General features: G+C 41.9%; 1 protein-coding gene across 1 annotated transcript in view; it reads left to right on the plus strand.

Moving 5' to 3' along the window:
- Positions 1-24,404, plus strand: part of LOC145394132 (uncharacterized) — a 244,527-nt gene that overhangs the window by 163,810 nt on the left and 56,313 nt on the right. Inside the window, exons 9-13 of the mRNA XM_080268112.1 lie at positions 2,197-2,353; positions 3,508-3,638; positions 18,596-18,755; positions 23,092-23,379; positions 23,812-23,927. Coding sequence (XP_080124238.1) covers positions 2,197-2,353; positions 3,508-3,638; positions 18,596-18,755; positions 23,092-23,379; positions 23,812-23,927 — 852 coding nt within the window. The remainder of the gene's footprint in view (positions 1-2,196; positions 2,354-3,507; positions 3,639-18,595; positions 18,756-23,091; positions 23,380-23,811; positions 23,928-24,404) is intronic.

Consider the following 24,404-nt stretch of genomic DNA (forward strand, 5'->3'; position numbering starts at 1 on the left):
GGAAAGGGTGTATTAAACTAATGAGAAATGGGAAGGTGTTCCGCGCTGGTGTCAAAGAGCTAGGGTGTTGAGGGGAAAGTGGAGGGGTAGAGGGGAGAGGGGAATGGGAAGGAGTTAAGGAAGAAAGGGGAGTGGAGGAAGGAACTGGGTTAATGGGAAGTGGTAAGGTAGACTGAGTTAATGGTGTTTGGCGGGTGGGGTGATGAGGGGGAATGAGGAGAGGTAGACAGGAGAAAATGGGAAGGCATAAGGGAAAGAACAGGGAAGGGAGTGGGAAGTGTGACTGGGGTACAGGGAAGAAGGGAAAGGGGTAAAGGAAAGAATAAGGGAGGGAAGGTGAGAGTTGGGGAAATGGGTAATGAGAGATGGTAAGGTAGGCTGAATTACTGGCGTGAGGGGAGAAACAGGGCAGGGAAGGACGTGGGCGAAGGAGAGATGGATAGTCCAGTTTTGTTGTAAGCAGGTGTTTGGATGAGGTAGACGAGGAACTTGAGAATACATTAAAGGGGAATAAGTTGACCCTTAAGACGCAACTCCGGCAAGGCGAGAGAGGGCAAGAGGAGAGGAGAGGAAAGGGGAAAGTGGTGAAGGAGGGAAGACGGTAACTGAGGAATGCAATGAGGTGTGGAACATAGGAAGGGGAGAGAGTGAGGAGACGAAATAGAGAGGTGATGGTGGCAGAGGGGGAACTGAGGAAAGATACGTCAAACCCAACACACACAGTCACGTACAAATATCAGGTATCGAGCAGCACTCACATTGGTCCTGCAGAATTCATCCCTCATACTATCAGGTACTCTCGTGTCCCTTCATACTAGAACACAGACCCTTAAGAACTCTCAGTTTTCTCTGTGACAATCCTATTTTCATTTTTAACTAAACGGTTCGTGCTCTTTTTCTCTAATTTTTTCAGCATCTTTAATCTGTAAGAGGCAAGAGTTGGAAAAAAAAAAAAACACTATGACTATGATTTCTGGTATTTCTAGGTAGCCACGAAAAAGTTATATGCAGGTGGGTAGTGGCAAAGTGTACAGGTGCAAACAGCTCTAATTACATTCATCCAGTAGTACCATTATTATCATCCTGTACTTGATATCTTAGTTATGTTGAGTAGCGTCAGGAATAAATGAAGGCTGTACAACGGCATTCATTAGGAGTTTTTCACACGGGTTATTCATACATGACTGGTCCACTGCAACACCTGGCCCTTCTACGAGCATACCTGGACTTGTTAAGGAAGCTCCCTAACACCTATTCCTTACCGATTTATTTTGGATACAGGTAGTTAATATCGTTTTGTACTTTATTTACATAGAGTGTGGTGATATTACAAATTAAATAAAAACTAGAGGGGCACTCAGTGGAGCACATCTCTCTGACAAGGACAACGTAATTTCCAAACCACTCTTCATAATGGGTTAGGTTTTCTCATCACTGATTAGGGTTTCGCAAAAAGTGTTTTCCGGATCCAGAATCTGTAATACGATCAGGATTGGACCAAAAGTTAATCAATTGTTCCCTGGGACATGGGCTACCTACCCACCAAATTTGGTCCAAATCTCAATTTTAGTTTTTGAGTAATCCTGCTAACAGACAAACAAACAAACAGACAGGGGTGAAAACATACCCTCCTTGTCGGAAAGAATGATGAAATACATGATCCACACACAGACACACACACACAACACACACACACACACACACACACACACACACAATATTACGTTGAGATTACACATTACCTTTTAGTTCCACATTTTCTCTTTCTTCTAAAACTCCTTCAAGGACATAAATTCTGAAGATGCTGCCGCCACTTCGTATATCATTTCTTGTACATCTTAAGGCAGGAAAGGCTCGAGGAAGAGAAAACCTTGTGCTATTGTTCATTATTTCTCTTTACTGTGCCATGAGAGTGAGTTTGTCTATTATTATTAAAGTTATGGCTTCTAGTAGGATATGGAGAAGTAGATGGGTGGTCTATGTACTGATGGTGATGTATGGAGCTCTCTTCTCTCTCTCTCTCTCTCTCTCTCTCTCTCTCACACACACACACACACACACACACACACACACACACACACCACAACATCACCAACACAATCCATCCAAGCATTACACCAATAAAGACATTCACGCATTCCTTTTCCTCTCGCTCACTCTCTCACTCTATCACCCAATTTCTCTCTCTCTCCCCAGGACGACGACGAGGCTTACCTAGACGGGGGCATGAGCACGTCAACCCTACTCATGAACGTGACGAGAGACCACGACAAGGCGAAGGTAGAGTGCGTGGCCACCAACCCGACTCGACCTGACGCACCCCTCACCAACTACACCACACTCACCGTCCATTGTGAGTGCGTTAAGCCTGCAAGAAAGCTCCCTAACACCTCTTTCTAAGCTGGGTATTTAAGTCTCCCTAACACCTCTTCCTAAGCTATTTATTTTGCACCACACTCACCGTCCATTGTGAGTGTGTTAGCCTTGTATTCTCGTTGGGTATGGTCTCCCTAACACCTCTTCCTAAGCCATTTATTTAAGTCTCCCTAACACCTCTTCCTAAGCTACTTGTTTATGTCTCCCTAACACCTCTTCCTTAGCTACTTATTTATGTCTCTCTAACACCTCTTCCTAAGCTATTTATTTTGCACCACACTCACCGTCCAGTGTGAGTGTGTTAACCCTTATTTCCGTCGGATAAGAAAGCTCCCTAGCACCTCTTCCTGAGCTATTTATTTTGCTTATTACACATTACTGTCCTCTTCTGTGTTACTTAAGTCTAATATCGTCACACTCTACATAAATAACGTACAAAACGATATTACCCAGCCGTATCCAAAAATAAATCGGTAAGGAAAAGATGTTAGTAAGCCTCCTAATCCCACCAGCATATCACCTCTTAAATACTTACTCTATTTCCTTCCGCCATTCCTCCAACTTCCCTCTACCTCCAAGAAACTCCTTCACCTCTCCTCCCATTCTCTCTGCTCCCCTTCAGTTCCCCTCCTCCAATACTTCTCTCCTCCTTTCCTCCTCCATTTCGCCTCTCTCTCTCTCTCCCATTCTGTCTTCCTCCCGTCAGTACCCCTCTTCCAATTCCTCCTTTCTATTTCGTCTCTCTCATTGTCTTTCTTCTTCTCCCATTCTGTCTTCCTCCTTTAAATTCCCCTACTTCAGTTCTCCTCTCCCTTTTCCTCCTCCATTTCGTCTCTCACAGTATCTCCTCATTTCATCTCTCATTATATCTCTCTTTCGTCCCTCTCATTATCTCTCCCCTTCTATCTTCCTCCAATTCTCCTACCCCAGTTCTCCTCTCCCCCTTATCTCCTCCATTATCTCTCCCTCTATCTCTCTATTTCGTCTCTCTCATTATCTCTCCCTTTATCTTTTCTTTTCATTTCTCTCATTATCTCTCCATTTCTCTCTCCTTTTCATCTCCCTCATTATCTCTCCCTTTATCTCTCTATTTCACCGCTCATTATCTCTTATATATCTCTCTCCTCACAGACCCCCCCAAAGTGCAAGCCATCCTAGGTCGCCCGGTCAACTTGTCACTACTGAAGGAGGGAGATGACGTGTACTTCGACTGCATTGTGTCTGCCAACCCACCTGCAGCGCCTATCACCTGGTATCACGAGGTAGGAGGGGAGGAAGGGCTGGGGAGGGGAGGGAAAGGGATGAGGAAAGGAGAGGAAGGAGTAGGGAGGGTGTGAGATAAGATGGGGAGACGAGGTAGGTGGCGAGACGAGGTAGGTGGAGAGGAGGGGGTGAAGAAGGGATGGGAAGGGGAGGGAAAGGGCTGGGGAAGGGAGAGGAAGGAGTGGGGAGGGTGTGAGATAAGGTGGGGAGACGAGGTAGGTGGAGAGACGAGGTAGGTGGAGAGGAGGGGGTGAAGAAGGGGTGGGAAGGGGAGGGGAAGGGTTGGGGAAGGGAGAGGAAGGAGTGGGGAGAGTAAGAGACGAGATGGTGAAACGCGAAACAGGTGACAATTAAGACGCATGAAAATAAAAGTGAATCTTGAAAGGTGGGGAAGAGATGAGGATGGGTGGGGAGGGTGGGGAATGGGTAGGAAAGAGGTGGGGAAGGAGTGGGGAGAGGTGGAGAATGGATGGGGAAGGAAGGAAGGGGAAAGAAGGAAGATGACGTCGGTAGCAGGAATACAAAGAGGAATACAAAGAGAGTTACGTTCTCGGTTTGAAGGGGTTTAGGAGGAGAAGGGAAAAGGGGGGAGGAAATGGGGCTGCTTATTTTTACTGCCTCGTTATCAAGCGTTAACTGGCCAAATTATCGGTGAGAGAGAGAGAGAGAGAGAGAGAGAGAGAGAGGAGTGGGGAGTGATGTTGAGGAAAGTCATGCAAGGAGCAGAAAAAAAAAAATGAGAACAGCAAAGAAAACATTAATCAAACAAAAAATAAATGAAAAAATACGTAAAAAAATATATATATATAAATGAAAAACAACTCGAGGGGAAAGAGAACACTAGAAAAAAGAAAATAGTTAAGAAAATAATGGAAGAAAAAGGAGAAAATAAAGAAACTTAAGAAAAAATAGTAAAGAGGGGAGAAGGAACGCTGGAAGACGAAGCGGAGTACCTGTACCTTCTTAGTAGCAGATTGTAAGGCACGTTATCAAGAGGCTGAGGATTTTATTTGCCTTCCTTTCCCTTACCTGCCTTTTTCTCTCACGTTTTTTCTCCCTTCTTCTTTTTTTTTTATTTTCTCTGCTTCGGTTCCTCTTCCTCGTAATTTTTTTTCAGGTTTATCTACTCCCATTTTTTTTTTATTCCTGTTCCTCCTTCTTTATCTGCATTCCTCCTCCTTCCTTTTTTTTTCTGGTTCTCATCCTCTTTTCCTCTTTAAACCCCACTCTCTTCTCTCATTTCCTCCTCTCCTTTTTCATCCTCTCCCTTTATTTCCTCTTCTCCTCTTCCTCTATCTCCTTTTCTTTTCCTATCCTTACTCTTTTCTTTTTGTTTTTTCTCTCTTTATTTTTTCTGCTTCCTCTACCTCCTTTTCATTTCTCTAATCCCTTTTCTTCTTAAAATTTTCCTCACTCTTCTTTCGTTTCTCTCCTCCTCTTCCTCGACCTTTTTTCCTCACATTTTCTCTAAGCTCTACTCTTACTCCTAATCTTCCTTATCATCCAGTATCCCTCTTCTTTTCTCTCACTCTTTTATCTTTTTCACTTTATATCTCCCTTTCTTATTTATCTCTACGCTGACTTTCTTCATAACAACTTTTTTTTACTTTCACGTTCCTGTCTTCTTTTATTTTTATTCTTTCTTCTGTATTTATTTTATCACTGTCACGCTTCCCCCTCTTCTGAACATATAATCTTTTTCTTTTCCTATCATATATAATTCCTACGCTTCCCCTGGTCTATAATTACCCTTCTGTTTGTATAATTATTTCACTGTCACTACCATTCATCCCTCTACTCCACGTATTTATATTTTTCCTTCATTTCTATCCTTATTATCGCCTTCCTTCCTCTCTCGATTTTCTTTTATTGCTGTTCTTAGTCTATTTCCTTCCTCATCAGCTCCATGTCTCTTCCTCTTTAATTTCTGTTTCTTTTCTGTATTCAAATCGTCTGTATTACCACTGTTCCCTGTTTTCTTTTGTATTTACGCTTTTTCTGTATTTAATAATAATAATAATAATAATAATAAAGAAAGAAAGGAAAGAAGAGGAGCAAGAAGTATTAGAAAGAGAGAGAGAGAGAGAGAGAGAGAGAGAGAGAGAGAGAGAGAGAGAGAGAGAGAAGGAAAAAAGAAAGCAACTCCCTCTAACCCACTTTTCCATCTCTATTCACACCATCTGGCTATTTACACCTCTGCTGGTGCTCGCTCCATTTCCCCTTGCACCACCTCGCTCCCTTATCCCACTCGTTTCCGCCCTGGAGCCCCCTAAAGGTTAATCCCGCTCTATGGCACTGATAAAAGAGCGAGGGAGGAGGGGTGAGAGGGTGAGAAAGGGAGAGAAAGAGGGGGAGGGAGACGTGGGGTGGTATTGAGAGAGAGAGAGAGAGAGAGAGAGAGAGAGAGAGAGAGACCTTTTCAACCCGATGACGCCTCTCCAATGAATAAACAAAATCATCTAACGTCAGGAAAAAAAATGTCCTCAGGCTGAAGAAATTAATTTAAGGCTGAAAGTAAACCCACGAATTACAAAAACCATATACTGTATATATATTATTTTATTCGTATTTTTTTAGTCCACATGCCAGTCTGTAACCCCAAATTCATTTTTTTTTTTTTTTGGCAATAATTGAAAGAAAAATCAGTTTACCAATATACACAAGGTTATCCTCTCACTGAAAATCCATCCTGTGGAGCTCAGCATTGGGAATTTTAATAGCTGTTACTGTTGTTTTATTTTGTTGTTTTTTTGCCATATATTTCAATCAGCAGCGTACCAAAGGGAGCTAAAAATATTACATTATGAAGCACCTCTGTATTCATTTCTAGAATAATAGAAGTGATGATAACAACAACAACAATAATAGTAACAACAATAATAATAATAACAATAATAATAATAATAATAATAATAACAATAATAATCTATCTATTCCCAGACGCCATAATCCCGTAAGGGGTGGCCATTTGACTCTGAGTTATTTGTTTTACGGGAAGGGGCACTAACCCTTCACCAACTCACTTGTTGACACGTAGGGAGCACGTGTGGTTTGGTTATATGGTTACCACCCAGCGCTGTAAATGATTTAAGTACTAATGAAGAGTTCAAAAAATGTACAATACGAGATTTCTCATATTACTGTCGAAAACTTAACAAACAAGAATTTTTCACAGCAATACAGTGTCTTTTCCGGGTTTAGGGTAAAAAACAGGAAACTAAGTACAATCAGTCACTCAACTTCACACACACACACACACACACACACACACACACACACACACACATGACCCAGTTCCCCTAGATGTTGATTCAGTTTGGATCCCCAGTAGGGAGATCTATGGCCCACCTGGACTACTGCTGCTCTCTTTGTTACGGGGTGAGAGAGAGAGAGAGAGAGAGAGAGAGAGAGAGAGAGAATGTGATCTGCTCGAGTGCATCTGTCTGTGAGAAAGCCATGTGTGTGTGTGTGTGTGTGTGTGTGTGTGTGTGTGTGTGTGTGTGTGTGTGTGTGTGTGTGTGTGCGAGGGATGTATACACAGCCTATTCATGACACATACTGTATATGGACATTATATATACCATCTACGTCTATGTTTTCTGTGTTTCATCATATCGGTGCTTTAAAAATATATTGTGCTGTATTCTGTGTTTTGGTGCAATTATCCTTTTGTAATCCTTCTCTCATGTTAATAAATATGTGTCTGTTTGAATTGTATGTTTGTCTATTTACATGTGTGTCATAGAGTAGCTATTTCTTATTTTTCCATCTTTTTCCTTTAAATTCTGGCCTACTCCCCTTGGCATTCACGTAGGAAAGGAAATTCATAGGTAATTCAAGGTTCAAGGCTGTCGTGAACCAAGATTAAGGGATTTCCTGTTACCTTAGTTTCCCCTCTGCTAATGTGTACACAGGTGCCGGAGGGGACGTGTGCCTAGTCTGATTATACCATTAAAATTATCGCCTACAGCCTAGTTACCTTTTATGGATATGTTAAACTAGGGGTGATGGCAGGATCCTTGAAATTTATATCGCGAAGGGGGAGGCACATTTTAAAGTTTGAAAAGCACATCGAAAAATTAAAAATATATCTGACCTCTCTGTGTCGTTGCTGATTTGCACTGTGAAATGTGGGATGCAGGAGAGTCAAATATATATATATATATATATATATATATATATATATATATATATATATATATATATATATAAACATAAGCAATCCATAAACATTTGCAAAATATTCGTGGACTGATTTTTTCCTTTGCGATTTCATACTTACGGCCGCCGGAATATTCAGACGTACTTGCGAGGATACTGGAAAGAAAATGCGTAAGAGCTTTAGTCCCTCTTGATGATGAAATTTTATGCTATGCACTTCCTCTTGAGCGGCTGAGGAGTTGCCCGTATCAAGAGGACTTTGACGAAGCGTGTGGTATTTTGCAACAATCAATGGCTCTTGTGTGGGTTCGAATGCGTTGCTCTTCGCCTGGTACCAAGGGCTATAACCACCAGATCACAGGGCCTGTTAAGTTTCATCATTATCATCACCATCATCATCATTATACCTACCCTCACTGTAATAACCACATGAATGTTGCAATATCCACATAAATGAATAGAGCTACAGTCATCACTCATTCATTCAGGCCCTCGAAATCTTGCCTTGCATCACACGAAAAAAAAAAAAAACATACAGTTTCTTGAATTATTGCTTTAGATACACATTACAAATATCTATGGAGGGAGTAATTCCGCCAGTCAAAGCTGAATGAAGGGTGCAACCTTTCTGACATGCATATGGGCTTTATCCAACTACTGTATATCGCGCATTTGTCATCTCTTTTGTTTCCTCATCCTCTTATGATTTTTTCACACAGTCATTTACCATGTGCATGTATATATTCCTTGGCATACCATACTTCGTCCTGTACTTTCAAATTTATGTATAGTTTTTTACCACCATTTTCATATCCATTTTAAAGACCATACCATCCATACACACTCTCACCCACCAGTCCTTAGTCTTCCTTACTCCATATCTCAAGAATCTGTATATTTCTTCTCCATTCCAGCCTACACAGCAAACACCTCTTCTTTAATATTCCCATTTCCTTTCATTTCACTCTTGATTTTCCTAACTTATGCCAAACCAGAATCTCACACCCATTCGTCCATATGGGAACTAATATCAACACACCTTCATTCAGTCATGTTTTAACCTCCATAACTATGTCCTTTTTACCCTAACTTTATTTATAATTGCCATCTCTCTGTCTTGAATGCTGAGTTGTAACAGTAGATTAATACTAGAATCTAATGCTAATCAAGAAGTGGTACGGACATGATGTAGAACTGTAGTATTGTCTTTTCCTGTCGCTGCAAGTGGACGAAAATCTGAGCCAAGTTAGGGTAAAAGCAGTATAGTTCTTTGCTTCGGATCAAGGCCTTCATAGCACCATCCACTTTCCTTCCCTGTGCCATGATTTCCTTTACTGATGTCCAGAACCTTTCCTCAGTAGGCTTTGGTGATGATGATGATGTGAAGATGATAATGATGATTATGATGAATTATGATGATAATGGTGGAGGTGGTAATGACGATGATGACGATGGTGATGACAATGAAAATAATTAAGACGACAATGATGATAATGATGATGAAGATACTGATGATTGTAATGGTGATGGTGATGAAGATGATAATGAAAGAAGACGACGACGACGATGATGGTGATGAAGGCAAAAAGGTTGATGATATATATATAAAAAAAAAAAAACAATGAAAACCAAACGAGAAAATCATCACTCCTCCTCTCAAGCCTCCCAGTCTCTCTCTCTCTCTCTCTAATCGATGGCTGGCAGAATTGAATCCGTAAGTTGGAATAAAAATGAAAAATGAAAAATAAAGTTCCAAGTTCATTACCTGGCCAATATCCTACCTGCAGACGCGGGCGAGAGGGGATTGAGATCATTAAGTGACACTGCGTAACACTATCTCCCTAGCGATTTATTTTGCATATTACACCGCAACTTTCTCCCGCATGTTATTTATTTCGCATTAATACTGACATAGCCTGTGTCAGCAGCATAAAAAAAGATAGCTTACAGAGGAACATACTCCAGAATAAATCGCTAAGGAAGAGGTTTTACGAAATCTCCATAGTGACTTCGAATACTACCCTCCGAGCCAGACAGGGAGAAAACTGACCTCACGCCCAAAAAAAAAAAATTAAAAAAAAAAAAAAAACCCAGAATACGAACCTCGGAACACACGCAGAACAAATCGCCTAGGAAATGGCGCTACGAATTCTCCTAGCCAGATAATTGAAGGTATTTGTCCCTCCCAACGCAAGAAAAACCATAAATCTACCTGTCTGGTCACTCTCGTCCAGGTAATTGGATTCACTTTGGTGGGGAGAAATTTAATGGGAATATTGGATCAGACTTTTAGAAGGAATGAGACGGGGAGAAAATGGAGTGTGGGGGTGAAGGAGGGAGGGAGAGAGGGAGGAAAGAGGGTGGGAGGGAGGGAGAGAGGGAGGAAAAAGGGTGGGAGAGGGGAGGACGGAACGGAGGTGAAGGAGGGAGAGAGAGAGGTGGGAGAAGGACGGAGTGGGAGAGGTATGGGAAAGGGAGGGAGGGAGAAGGGGAGAAAAAGGAAGGGAGAGAGGGAGAGGGTGGGAGGAGTGAGGGAGAAAGGGAGGGGAAAGAGGGAGAAAGAGATAGTGAGAGTTGGAGTAGGAGGGAGACGAACTGATAAATGGATGGCTAAGAGAGAGAGAGAGAGAGAGAGAGAGAGAGAGAGAGAGAGAGAGAGTACCGGACAGTCAAGCTCTTTCACTACTCTTACCTTGACAATTATTCAATAAGTTGGGGAATTGTGATTAATAAAAAAAGGTGAATGGACTTCGATTATTCACTTATCGTTTTGGTTATTCACGAGTCTTATATCATAGCTAACCTCTTCACTACCAGGACGAATTACTCTCTCTCTCTCTCTTTCTCTCTCTCTCTCTCTCTCTATCTATCTATCCATCTGCCTGTCTCTCTCTTCCTATTCATCTACTTATACTCTCTGAATGACCAGAATACGACCCTCGGATTGCAAGCAGAATAAGTCGCCTAGGAAATGGCGCTACGAAGTCTCCTAGTCACTTAACCCCATCACTATTTATTTATTTTTTATTTTTTATTATTCCATCTAACACCAGACGATTTTGTTCAGCTGAGAGTTAGAAATAGGAATCTAAGTGTGTAATTATGGTCACCATTAACCCATCATTGTCGGGACAGCTCTAGTATTCCGTGACAGCTGACGCTTTAATTCACCTGGGAGTGGGTCAGAGGAGCCTGAGAGTGTCAATGAAGGATTTATTGAAGCCTCCCAGCTCGAAAAATCCCTCCTAAACTGAGGAAAAGCGTCTGAAGGCAGCAAAGAGGGAGAGAGAGAGAGAGAGAGAGAGAGAGAGAGAGAGAGACAGACAGACAGACAGACAGAGACAGAGAGAGAGAAAGAATAGGAAACAGAACAGCATCGTACCAGGGTCAAACAAATCCTCGTACATGCTCGTAAATAAATAAATATAAAAATAAATGATCATGAGGGCTAATAAATGCTGTATGACTGCTGATAAATGCAGAATTATCACATAAATAAATGACGACGAGGGGTACTGAATGCTATATAAATACCAATAAATGCTAAAATAATGATCACTTAAACAAATGATGACGAGCGCTAATCAATGTTCAACAACTATAAATAAACGCTGAATTATTGGCTGATAGATGCACTGGTAGATAGATAAATAACTGGATGTGTAGAGGCAGTGTATCGTTATTTATTCTTTTTTATTTTCTTTATTTTTAACCTCTGAGGCGGCGCAGTTAATAGAATTCCCGATATAATTATTTATGTTTTAATGTAGGAAATTCCGCCACTAGAATACAAGAGCGAGAGTTTTAGGAGTTGCGGGTGAGAGCTGAGTCTACCTTGATTAAAACCTCAAAAAATCCACTCATATATGCCTCAGGAACCACACTCAACTGTTGATGTTCCTTCCAGGTCCCTAACTGCAAGAAGCTATCTATCTATTAATCTATCAGTCTATCTATCTATTGCCAGATACCTTAATCCCGTAAGCCGTGGCCACAAACAAATCGCCTTCATGTCGCCGTCCCCCGCCATTTCACTGCCCTGCCCCCAGCTCATATCCTCTTCTCTCATACACCTCTCCATTCCATCCCTCCATCTCATACTTGGCCTCCCCCTCCCCCTCCCCCCTCCACCTCACTCGTATACACTCTCCTCGTCAGTCTCTCACAGTGCAAGAATGAGACAAACAAACAAGGGATAACTATACTCCTTTCACCTTAACTTGGCTCAGATTTTTGCCCTTTCAAAGTTTATTTCACGTAGCTCAGTGGCAGAATAAGACAATACTGTGACTCTGCACTTCTTCATGACTATCACCACATTCTAGCGTTAGTCCCTTATTACAACTCAGCATTCAAGAGGAAGAGGTGGCTATTTTAGACCAAGTTAGAATGAAAAGAGTATAGCACACATATCAACAAAGGCGAGAGTGTTTCCGGACGTCGCTAGCTAGGAAACTCATAAATCCACTCCTCTGAAACTGGTAAATGAGATGAAACTGGGCTGGGAAACTGTCGACAAAGGCACCGGGGAGAAACACAGCCAACAACTTGTGTGTGTAATCTGCATAATCGTGGACCGAGTGTGCATAAACTCAGAATAGGAAGGTTGGCAAAGTTATCTTATTACTCCCCCTGTGATGAGTCTTAAGCTGGGGACACGACGAGATAGGTAGATGGATAAATAGATAGGTAGGTAGGTACGTAGGTACGTAGGAAGAGAGAGAGAGAGAGAGAGAGAGAGAGAGAGAGAGAGAGAGAGAGAGAGAGAGTTATTATTATTATTGTTATTAGTAGTAGTAGTAGTAGTAGTAGTAGTAGTAGTAGTAGTAGTAGTAAAATTACTAAAAATTTTACCCAGAAAACATAAAACGCCACATTTCCACTCACCATAAACGACCTTGCCCTAACAAAAAAGAAAAAAAAAATATTTCATGGTCAGGCATTTGACTGGCCAATTACTAGACAGAACCATTAAAACATACGCCAAAAATAAAAATAAAAAATAAAAAAAATAATGGGGACACACCAACACCATGCCTTTTACCCAAACCCACTTCCACCCCATTTAGTCAGTGGGTTAGGTGGGATAAATGGTAAGTGGGAGGTTTATAGCCCCGACCCCCAGGGAAGGACTTTGATAATTGAGTTAAATGGAGACTGAATTGGTGTTTTAAAGTCTCTTCCTCTCCCGCTTCGACTAATGGGTCTTTTTTCGAGGGAATTTAGCCTGTGAGGTGTAATGAAAAGAGTCAGGTGTGTTTGGTGAAATTGAGAAAGCTTTAGTCCTCCCTTCCTCTTGCTTCGTTTTTATTTTATTTTTATTTTTTTAACAGATGAAGAGAGGAAGGAAAAATAAATTACATAAAAAAATTCCATACAGCAAATTACAGGTGTCCTCACTGATAGCTCTTCTTACTCAAGTTGCTTAATTTCTCGCTTAATTTTCTACTTAATTCGGTTCTTTTATCAACTGTATCTGTCTCACCTTGTTACATATCTATTTAAGCTCCCAAAACAACGAAAATCTGTCGCCTTTATAAAATCTTCCTTGCAAGTCAGTATAATCTGAAATATATATAGCACTGCAGTCGGCACTTCCAGGCACAGGATGCATATAAAGGGATATCCAGGTATTTAAATATTCGTCACCTGATACATTTAAAGGAATTTGTGGTACATTTAAATTCTCACCCACCTTGCTGCCATGAAACACAGTAATTCTATTTTATTTTTCTCGTGCCATTTATAATTACAGGAAGATTCAAAATGATTTAAGCGAAATTTGTTCTGTACGATTATACTTCGACAATACACATAACTATACTCCATTTCACCGGGTCTGGCACCATTAGTGATATCCTCAACACCTGTAGCAGTGATAAAGGTCCTCAGTACTGGAGTATATCTTTTTCTATTGCCTTAATTTTGTTCCCAAGGTAATAAACAGAGGTTCACCTAGTGCGGAGGATTTACATCAACACTACAGGCGTTGAGGACAATACTGATGGTGACAAACTTGTTGAAATGGAGTAGTAAATTACACTCAAATGTCAACGAAAAAGTCTTCCCTTAACTCATTCAATTAAACCACGTCATTTGTTACCTGTTGCTTCTTCCAGACAACTTTATTCAGCTTAAGAGACCTCGTTAACTCTATTTACTGAACCTGGTTGTAATCATCAACATTTATCTTTGGAATTCCTACTCCATTAAGTACATTATTAACAGCAAATATTCTTTCTGGACTGACATCTCTCTCTCAATCCATTCAACCCTATGACTTCTTTGTCTAGCTTATTCGTGTAATTTCCAAATAATATTAAGTGATGGAGATTTTTTTTGGGGGGAGGAAGTGGGTAAGTTAGATGCAAGCTTCATTAACACCATCATTGTAGATGCCCTTTCTGAGTAAATTTAACTATTGGTAACTAGATCAAATTTCAACAGACGTCATCACTCCTCATGTCTCGTCTTTGTATTCCTCTATATAATCTTCGTGTTTATTTTGTATCTAGACCTCTTTAAATCTTCTTTACTTACCATTTACTCACACGCCTCCTAACTCTCTCCATCTCGTTTCATTGTTTTCTTTTTCATGTGATTTTTATTCCCATCTCCCTATTTTAATTCTCACCAGTTAACATGTTTCTCAATTATTTAAGGCTGTCACTCCATATCCTAGTCACTTCCCTAGTTTATGTTTTTGTTTTTTCATTATTTCTGTTTCCCATCTCTCTTTCTCTCTCTCTCTCTCTCTCTCTCTCTCTCTCTCTCTCTCTCTCATAGGCTCACCTTTCTTGCCTCTTCCTCCTCTTATTTCTCTTCTCTTCTTATCTCTCCTTTCTCTTCTTTCTCTCACTCTCAACTCACCTTTCTCGATATCTTCTTTTGCTAAATTGCTCCCCCCCCCCTCTCTCTCTCTCTCCCTCTGTTTCTCTCTCAACCCTACCTTTCTCGACCTCCTTTCCTGTCAGGTCATTCTCCTCTCATTCACCTCTCCTTGTTTCTCAAGCTGTCCCAAGGGAGTCCACAGCCTCTCCCAGCCCTCCACATCCCCTCAAGTTCCCTCTCCTTCTCCCTCAAGCTCTCAGGCATTCTCCTAGGGACTTGGCTGGCTTTCTCCACTCCCCCACAAAGCTCTCCTCAGCCTCTCCCCTCTCTTCCCCTCTCTTACTCGCTTCGTGCACTCTCTCAGTAGTGGATCTGTAACCCTTATGCCTCACTTGTATGAACTCAACCACACTTTTCATCCTTTCTCTTCTCTAACCCTCTCCTGATCTCGCCTCTCTTCACCCCTCTCTCTACCTGACCTATTCGTAATGCACCTCTCTTTACCTCTCCACACCTTTAATCACCTGCTCTCACCTCCTCTCACCTTACCCATCATTACCTCTCTTCGCTGCGCAGGACAGTACACCTAAATCAGAACACTATACTACAAGCCCCCATCCCCTTCTGAACTCCATCCATCGGAGGTATCCTTGAACAGTGCTAGTCCAGCCCATCTAAACAATCAGGACATCACCCAGCCTCTCAGTTACTAGTTTTGGGCTGGATGGAGCTACAGATGACACTTGCTCGGCTTGTTACCTTTTCTCACACAACCTAATTCACATTTTGAAGCACTGAACAGCACACGTCACTGAAAATGTATGCATAAGCCTGAAGTCGAAAAAGGGAAAGTAGACCTCCAATTTTTAAAAGATGATTTTTGAAGTACTTGATGATGATGAAAAGTATCTGGCCTCCCTACTTGGCTGCTGACTGCGTTCTGTGATATGGGATGCAGGCTGACTCTACCTAATAACCAAGGGCGTTACATAAATGGCCTTCAGGAATTAGAGGTTTGCATGCCACCTTGCCATATAAGGCTTCAGCATCAGACGTAGACACAAAATCAAATGGGGAACCTAAGGGATGACCACAGAGGGGCAGTTGTTTACATGCAGTTCACGGATTTGCAGGACCAGGGATGACCGGGGTTAAACACGTACAACTTCTCTTTGCTTTTCTCTTTGCCTCATTCTAACTGCCTTCGTCATTCTTAACCTCGCCTCATAAGCTCGGTCAATTTCCTTCATTACTTCTTATTGTGCCTCATCTGTCTTTAACTCTCTTTAACCCCTCACACACTCCTTAACAACTCTCTCATATTTTCTCCCATTTTGTTTCTCTTCCCTCCATCATCTCTCTCTCTCTCTCTCTGTTCGACATCTATCTCCCTCCCCCCTAAATCGTCCCGTCCTTCCTGCATTCCTTTCTTTCTCTATTCCCACATCTTTCTTTGCTCCATTTCCACACTCTTCCTTCGTTCCTTCCTTCGTTTCCAAACCCTTTCCCTCCTTCTTTCCTTCCTTTCCTTAACTTCCTCCCTCAACCTTAATCCTTCCCACACAAACTCCCCTCCTGCATTTTTCCCTTTCTCCCTCCCTCCCTTATATCCCCAGACAATAACTAATTAAATTTGTACATCCTTCCTTCCTCCCTTTGGGTGTTCCTCACAGTTCATTCTTCCTTCCTTATTCACGCCCTTTCTTCGTCTCTCCCTTATTCTCTCTCTCTCTCTCTCTCTCTCTCAGCTGTCCTTCTTCCTAGTTCTTCATTTCTATCTCCTTTTTCACGTTTTTTCCGTCCTCTTCTACTTTCCTTTTCAGTTGAGTCATTTCTTTCATCTCTATTCTCATTTCCATGTCCACTATCTTTCTCCTCTCTCCCTTACTTTCTCCTTCACTTCAGTCGTTCTTCTCAGTTCTTTATTCTTCTCTCCTTCTCTTCGATCTTCCTTTGTCCTTCCCTTACCATCACCCACATTTCAGTCCATCCTCTCAAATCTTCACTCTTCTTTCCTTCCCAGCGCCTTTCCTTCCCCTCTCCCTTATACCCCCCTCTCTTCACTCCTTCCCCATCCTCTTCATTCCTTATTTTCCTTCCCACTTTCCTGCCTTCATTCATTCCTACTTTCCTTCAATCCTCTCTGTCTCACATATTTTCTTCCTGTCGCCTCATCCTCCCTTCGAAACATCTCACCTCTTCCTCTCAAATTCCTTTCTCATCTATCCTCAAATCTTCGCTTCCTGTCTACCCTCTTCCCTCCTTTCTCTCTCCTTCACCCCCCCTCTCTCACTTCTCCTAACCTTTCTCTCTTCTCCCCTCCTCTCTCACTTCTCTCTTCTTCTTTCTCATCTCCCCTCCTCTCTCCCCTCTTCTATCCCTCACTTTTTCTTCTCTCGCTAATCCTCTGACCTCTATCCCGGGACAAACTCGACTCTCCTCTCTCTCTCTCTCTCTCTCTCTCTCTCTCTCTCTCTCTCTCCAGCTCTCTACTATCTTTTCTCCCTCTCCCCAGTCCCATCTATCTCCTCTCTCCTTCTCTCTCCCCCATCCATTACATTCTTAATCTCCTTTCCATCTTCTCCCCAGCCTCTCTCTCTTTAATTTACTCTCTTTTCCACCCCTCTCTCTCCAAAACCATTTCCTTCCTAACTTTCTCCTCCCCCTCCCCCTCTCCAACTGTTTCCTTCCCTACTCCCCTCTCCCCTCCTCTCCCCATCTACCTCTTTCCTTAATTTCTTTTCCCCACCTCTTCATCCCCAACTATTTTATATTTCTTCATCTTTTTTCCTCCCTCCCTCTCCCCAACCATCTTTTTCTGTTCTCTCTCTCTCTCTCTCTCTCTCTCTCTCTCTCTCTCTCAGCTTTTCACCTTAAACGGGTCACCTCATTTTACCCTTGTGGCTTCCATCCGTTCCTCTCTCTCTCTCTCTCTCTCTCTCTCTCTCTCTCAGCTTTTCACCTTAAACGAATCACCTCATTTTACTCTTGTGGCTTCCATCCGTTCCTCTCTCTCTCTCTCTCTCTCTCTCTCTCAGCTTTTCACCTTAAACGAATCACCTCATTTTACTCTTGTGGCTTCCATCCGTTCCTCTCTCTCTCTCTCTCTCATTCACCCACGCCCTCTTCTCACTCGCTCATCATCTCCATCATTTTTCTCACTCACCACACGCTTCCTCACTCTCTCCTCAGACCCCCCCCCTTCCTCCCGTTCCTCCTCCTCCTCCTCCTCCTCCTGCTATTATCCTTGAGTGCCAGCTACTGAAGAGAAGTACCCCCCCCCTCCTCGTTCACTCTTCCTCACCTGTTCTACATTTTCCCTTTCTTTACTTCCTTTTTTTTGGCTCATTAGATTTTTTCCTCTTTCTTAAATTCTAAAGAAAATAATTAAAATATTCTTTAAATAGGCTTCGAGGAATGATTTTGTCGGTCGAGGAAGCTCCCTAACACCTTTTCCGCGGCGGTTTATTTTGCTTATTACACCTTCCTGTCCTATTCTGTGTTACACAAATCCTTCCAATATCGCCTTTCTCTCCGTAAATAACGTACAACGGGATATTAACCAGCCATGTCCCAAAATAAATCGCTAAGGATGAGGTGTTAGGGAGTCTCCTTACCCCACGAGAATAAAGGCCAGTCAGGAGAGTTTGAGAATATTCTGAGCCTTATTCTTCACTGCATAGGGATGAGCATAAATGTAAAACCGTTGAGAGAGAGAGAGAGAGAGAGAGAGAGAGAGAGAGAGAGTTTGTACTGCTGCTTGAAGTTCTCTTGCATAGTCGATGAATATTAATTTTTTTTTTTTCTATCTTTCTCGTGGAGTTGATACGTGCTGATTTAATCCTTCTTCGGGTGTAACTCTTTGATACACTCGATATAAATTACCCTAACCCTCTATTTTCTTCTTCGTGCAGTTGATAGGTGCTAAATAGGTGCTAAATTACTCTTCTCTCTTCCACCACAGGGGCAAGAACAGATGCAGAACCGTACAGAAGGTGTGCTGCTGGCGGGGAACTCCTTGGTGCTGCAGGGCGTGGGGCGGCGTCAAGCAGGGAAATACACTTGCTCCGCTGCTAACCAACTCAGCGCCGTCACCAGCAGGCCTGTCACGCTGAAGATTAAGTGTGAGTTTTTGATGCCTCTTTACCGCAACCTTTTCCCACTTACGGATGAAATAAGGACCTGGACTGGAAATATGACGGTGCTGTAGTCAGGGAGATATCTGGATGCTTCGCTTGTTAATTTGGCACTGTAATCATCAACTTCCCACATCACGCTTCCAGATGTTTATATTTTCACCTGGTCTTGCATCTTCCTAAGTGGCCAGTACTTAAAATTCGTTCATCTAGCCCAGTTTTTGTCTTCCTCTTCCATCCAAGTCCCTGTCTTCCTCTTCTATCCCAGTTCTTGTCTTCCTCTTCCATCTTTGTCCCTGTCTTCCTCTTTCATCCCAGTCCCTGTCTTCCTCTTCCACCCCAGTTCTTGTCTTCCTCTTCAGGCTATGTCTTTCTCTTCCATCTCAGTCCCTGTCTTCCTCTTCAATCTATGTCTTTCTCTTCCATCTCAGTCCCTGTCTTCCTCTTCAGTCTATGTCTTCCTCTTCCATCGCAGTCCCTTTCTTCCTCTACCACTCCTGACCTCAAATCTCATCATTTATCTATTTTGCCAATATACCTTTTTCCCATTATTTTATTACGATCAGTGTAGGTCCTTTTCAATATTTCGCAGGTTTATATTAGTTCCCGTTTTTATCCGGCTGTTTTTATATTATTATTATTTTTTTGCGTGTGTAAGATTGTTCATTACATTTTCATCTTCACTCACTCAGGTATTAAACATTTCACAATAAAACTAGACTGAATGAAAACTAGATTGAATGTTATCGTGAAGAAATGAGGGCGAACTTAATATTTCTGATAATATTTTTTAGTACTGTGGAGAGTCTGTGTTTTGCCCTCTGCTTCCTTCTTTCCACATTTATACTTGTTTTTGAATCTGTTTCTTATTTTGTCTTTAACTAGGCAGACAATTACCATACACTTTTATTCTAATACTTTTCTTATATAGTTTTTTCTTCTAACCGCTAGATCAGCTTCACAAAATCAAAAAACACAATTTATATTTCATACTTGACTGCACTTGTTTCTTTTTTGATATGTGCCATGTATGATTTTTTTCCTTCCTCCTTAACCCTTTCACAACGATATCTTCATTCTAATATATTCATGTTACCTTAAGGCGATTTCATTCAGAGTAAAATAATCATGGACAGTGAAGGAATGAAAGCCACACTCCATTAACTTGTCTCGCAAAAAGAAAAAGTCTCCCAGGTCCCCCCCCCAAAAAAAAATATATATATATATATATATATTTTGGAGGTAGCGAAAGAAAAATATATAACGTGTCAGGATACTGTAATTTTTTCATCTAGTCACCACGTCACTCAAACATCCTCTGAGTCTGTCTATCCATTTCGTGCTTAGTTCCCCTCTCCTTCTCCTCCCAGCTACTTTCTCACCCTCGTGGTCTCTCCTAGTCAGTCTCATACCTCGTTCTCCGTCTCTCACTCCCTCATCCGCCCTTTTCCTTATACCCTCATCCGCCCTCTTCCTTATACACCTGTCTGGTCAACCACTCCGTATTCAGTCAAGCCTAATTTATTCCCTGCCTCTGTATAATTTGTGCTACTCGTTCAGGCAGTACACATGAAGAATGTACAAATGAAAATAGTACTAGAGAGAGAGAGAGAGAGAGAGAGAGAGAGAGAGAGAGAGAGAGAGAGAGATTCTTAATGTGAGCAGTTGTTTATTCGTTCATCAAATAAGTGTGTGTGTGTGTGTGTGTGGACTATGCCGAGAATGCCTTAATTAGTGCACGTCGCCGCTACCACTGGCCAAACCTCACCCACTCACGCTACAGCACTAACACTGAATTACTAGGTTTATTTCACACACACACACACACACACACGATGAACACATGCATACATCCACATCTACATACAATGATGCACATATTACAATAACTCATATACTTATTCACACACACACACACACACACACACACACACACACACACACACACACACACACACACACACAAAATGAACACATGCATACATCCACATCCACAGTCAACATTGCACATATTACAATCACTCATATACCTATTTACAGACACACACACACACACACACACACACACACACAATACAGTTTTTTATCTCATTCTTACCACATCGGACCTTCAGACGATTTTATTCATCTCAGGAGAATATTTCCGAATAGGATGGTTAGAAAGATCCTTTACTATTTCTTTTATTAATAGGTCGCTCTCTTTGCCTGGATAAAAACGCTTGGTAGTAAAAGAGAGAGAGAGAGAGAGAGAGAGAAAAAAAAAAAATAGTAAGGAATATTGAATAGAGGTAGAATCTTCCAGCGTATTTATAAGCACTAAAAATACACTATAAAGTCAAACAATAATCTAAATCTGGCATCAAATAACTTCAAGAATTATCAAGTTTTCATCATTGTATAAAAAATGGCTAATATTCAGTCATTTACTTTCAATCAAACATTGTGCCAAATTTTTCAGCCATGCATTTTTGGGTCATTTTTTTCCTTTCATGCACATTTTGATGATGATGTAACTCGCAGCAACAAATGGTTACTACTCAAATTTACCAACAACTGCACAAATATTTCGCCAGATTTTTCAGGTTGGCACTTTTCTATCACTCACTCATTTTTTCTGCCTTTTTTTTCTCGTTTTTTTTTTGCAAGGACGTTTGATAATGGACTCTCTCATGCTCGGAACAACTCTATTTTGTTTTTCCACTTAACTTCTGACGATTTGCATTAGCCAAAAGTACGTCGCAGGAAACTGAGGTCATTCGTACTGTCACCATTAACTCTCTCATGGTTGGGACAAGTCTAGTCATCCATTCCAGTTAAAGACAGACGCTTTTATCCAGCTGCGTGATTGACTTGAGACTGAGGGTGTTAAGTCCAAAAAAATAATGTTTAATCCTTTTTAAGATTCTACACAATCATTCATCGATGTTTTTCTTGCGTCAGTGATCTTGTCTTTTCGTATGCATTATAAAATTGTCATTTACCCTATTTATCTCCTAGGTCAATGGCGTGTGCTACCCAATTTATCGAGCACATGTTCTTATCTTACTGTCTATTACTTTAGTTCATTCCTTCAATACGATTATATTTGCACAGTATTCTTGCTGTTTCCTCGCTTTCACAGTTCTCGTTACACCTTACCTCAAGCATGATTTCATTTCAGATACAGCAAAACAAACCCAAAGCAGGAAAACGGAAATACCTGCATAAATATTCCTAGTCCAGTTGAATTCAAGAGTATTTACTGTTCGTTTTTTCCTCACTCGCATTCCATAGAAAATCTGAAGTTGCCAACCACGTATTTCACTCACTAGAAAAGCCGATACAAAGTTCAAAAAACACAAGCCTATTATATCGCCATTTCATTGGTAAAAATAAGAAAAAACAGTATTGAATGTTCCGTATTTTCTCAGTTTCTTTTATTCCCCGATTGCCTCACCTCTCGCAACGTTATTACACATGCTTTAGTATAGTCATGTGTGTGTGTGTGTGTGTGTGTGTGTGTGTGTGTGTGTGTGTGTGTGTGTGTGTGTGTGTGTGTGTGTGTGTGTGTGTGTGTGTGTGTGTGTGTGTGTGTGTGTGTGTGTGTGAGAGAGAGAGAGAGAGAGAGAGAGAGAGAGAGAGAGAGAGAAACGGTACCCTATTTACTGACCCTTATCTCTCCGGCGTCAGGCTCCCTCGAATGCTTAACCTTGCCCACCGTCCACTCCTACGATAGAGCAAACAAAACTCAAACACAAGCCTATATATCGACACTGCACTGAGGAAAAAGAAAAGAAAAAGCAACTCCACTTACTTATCTATCTTTCGCCATTTTCAAACTCTCCAAAGTGGCTGGCCTCTCCTACCACCTACTTCATCATCAACAAAAATACTGTACATAGAACTAGAACGCAAACTTGTACATTTTCATTCCACTCTGAGAAAATACGAAGCAATACTCCTTCTTTCCCCAGCTTCTGACTTCCCCAAATGCCTCACCTCGTCCACCCTCATTTACTTCATCTACGTCAAATGAATACTGAGGACTAAAACACAAACCTTCATACCGTCTCTTCCCTATAAAAAATGAGGAAGATACCTAATTTACCGGAAGACCCTCTCGAACATCAGACTCCCCGGCATGCCCAACTTCTGCTAGATCATAAGAAAGCAAGCCTGTTTCCTTTTCCAGTCTCTCCTTATACTCCTTAGAAAGCCATACCTCACTGCCCACGCACTTCACCTAGAAAGCAAATACGAGGCACACAATAACACACCTTTATCATTATCTTCATCCCACTGTTAACAGATAAGGAACTCTAATTATTTCGCCATCCCTCCCCAGACTCCCCAGAATGCAAGACTTCCCCTACCACGTACTTCATCTACGACAAGCCCATCAATATCACCTGTACCGTGTCCTCCTATCCACCTGTAAAAATAATCTTGTGGCAGTGGAATAACAGCAACGAGGTGGTGGAAACGCAGGCAGTCCCAGAGCCCGAAGATAAAGCCTCAGCACAGATCACAGTTCATCCTGTTCAGAGTCCCGAAGATAGGACGCTCTCATGCTGGGCCGTCAATGAAATGGGCAAGCAGACTCATCCCTGTGGCTTCTCGGTCAAGGTGGCAAGTGAGTGGAAAGAGGTTGCTGTTTTGTGTGTGTGTGTGTGTGTGTGTGTGTGTGTGTGTGTGTGTGTGTGTGTGTGTGTGTGTGTGTGTGTGAGAGAGAGAGAGAGAGAGAGGGAGGGAGATTAAATATTTAGATGCTTCCCACCATCCATTATTCCATGCATATTTGCCTAAGGACTGGAACAGAGATGAATTGGTATGTGTTAGGGGAGGGTGTGAGATGTTGACAGAGAGGGTGTGGTGTGACAGAGACAGTGTGTGAAAGATGTATGGCATGTGACAAGTGGTCGACAGAGAAGTGGGGTGTTATACAGTTAAATGTGGTGTAATGGTTTGGTGTGACGTTGTGATGTGGTGTGGTGTGGTGTGGTGTGGTGTGGTGTAGTATGTATTATGGTGTGGGGTAACCAAGTGGTGTCATGTGGTGTTACAGAGACGCCGCTGCCACTCTCGTCATGTCGCCTGGCCAACATCACAGCCTCTTCTCTGAGCCTCACCTGCCAGAGACCTGATGTGACGACCATTGGCTCCACCCTATACAGAGCTGAGGTGGGTCTCTTGCACAAACTCCCTATCTCTATCATTACCTCTGTGTATCTCTCTGTCTCTCAGGTTCTCCCTCAGCCTCCTTCTGTCTCTGTCCCTTACTTTCTCTTTCTCCAGTTCTTTCTTCCTCTTTCCCTCTAACCACCTCTTTGTAAGTCTGTCATACATCCGTTGTTGTGTCTGTCTCAGCATTGTCTCTCTGTATCTGTGTTTGTTTCCCCCCTCCTCCCCTTTCTCTCTCTTTTTTAATCTATCAAACTATCTATCCATCTATTTTTAAGCTCCGTCATATATGAGTAACTACGTTGAGATAAGTGCAGAAGATCACAAACACTTGGAAGGTGGCGTAAGGACAATGAGAATTTCCGCTCAGTGGTGTATTCTCCAGGCTATTACAGGTCCCTCGTACACTGTCTTCCCAGGTACATTGTACTGCACCAGGGAGTACATCCAAGGGGTACGCTTAACTGCCTGTACTCA

This window comes from Coenobita brevimanus, chromosome 26 (assembly GCF_032717465.1).
Source record: "Coenobita brevimanus isolate Jiangsu-jjx chromosome 26, ASM3271746v2, whole genome shotgun sequence".
Lineage (NCBI taxonomy): Eukaryota > Metazoa > Arthropoda > Malacostraca > Decapoda > Coenobitidae > Coenobita > Coenobita brevimanus.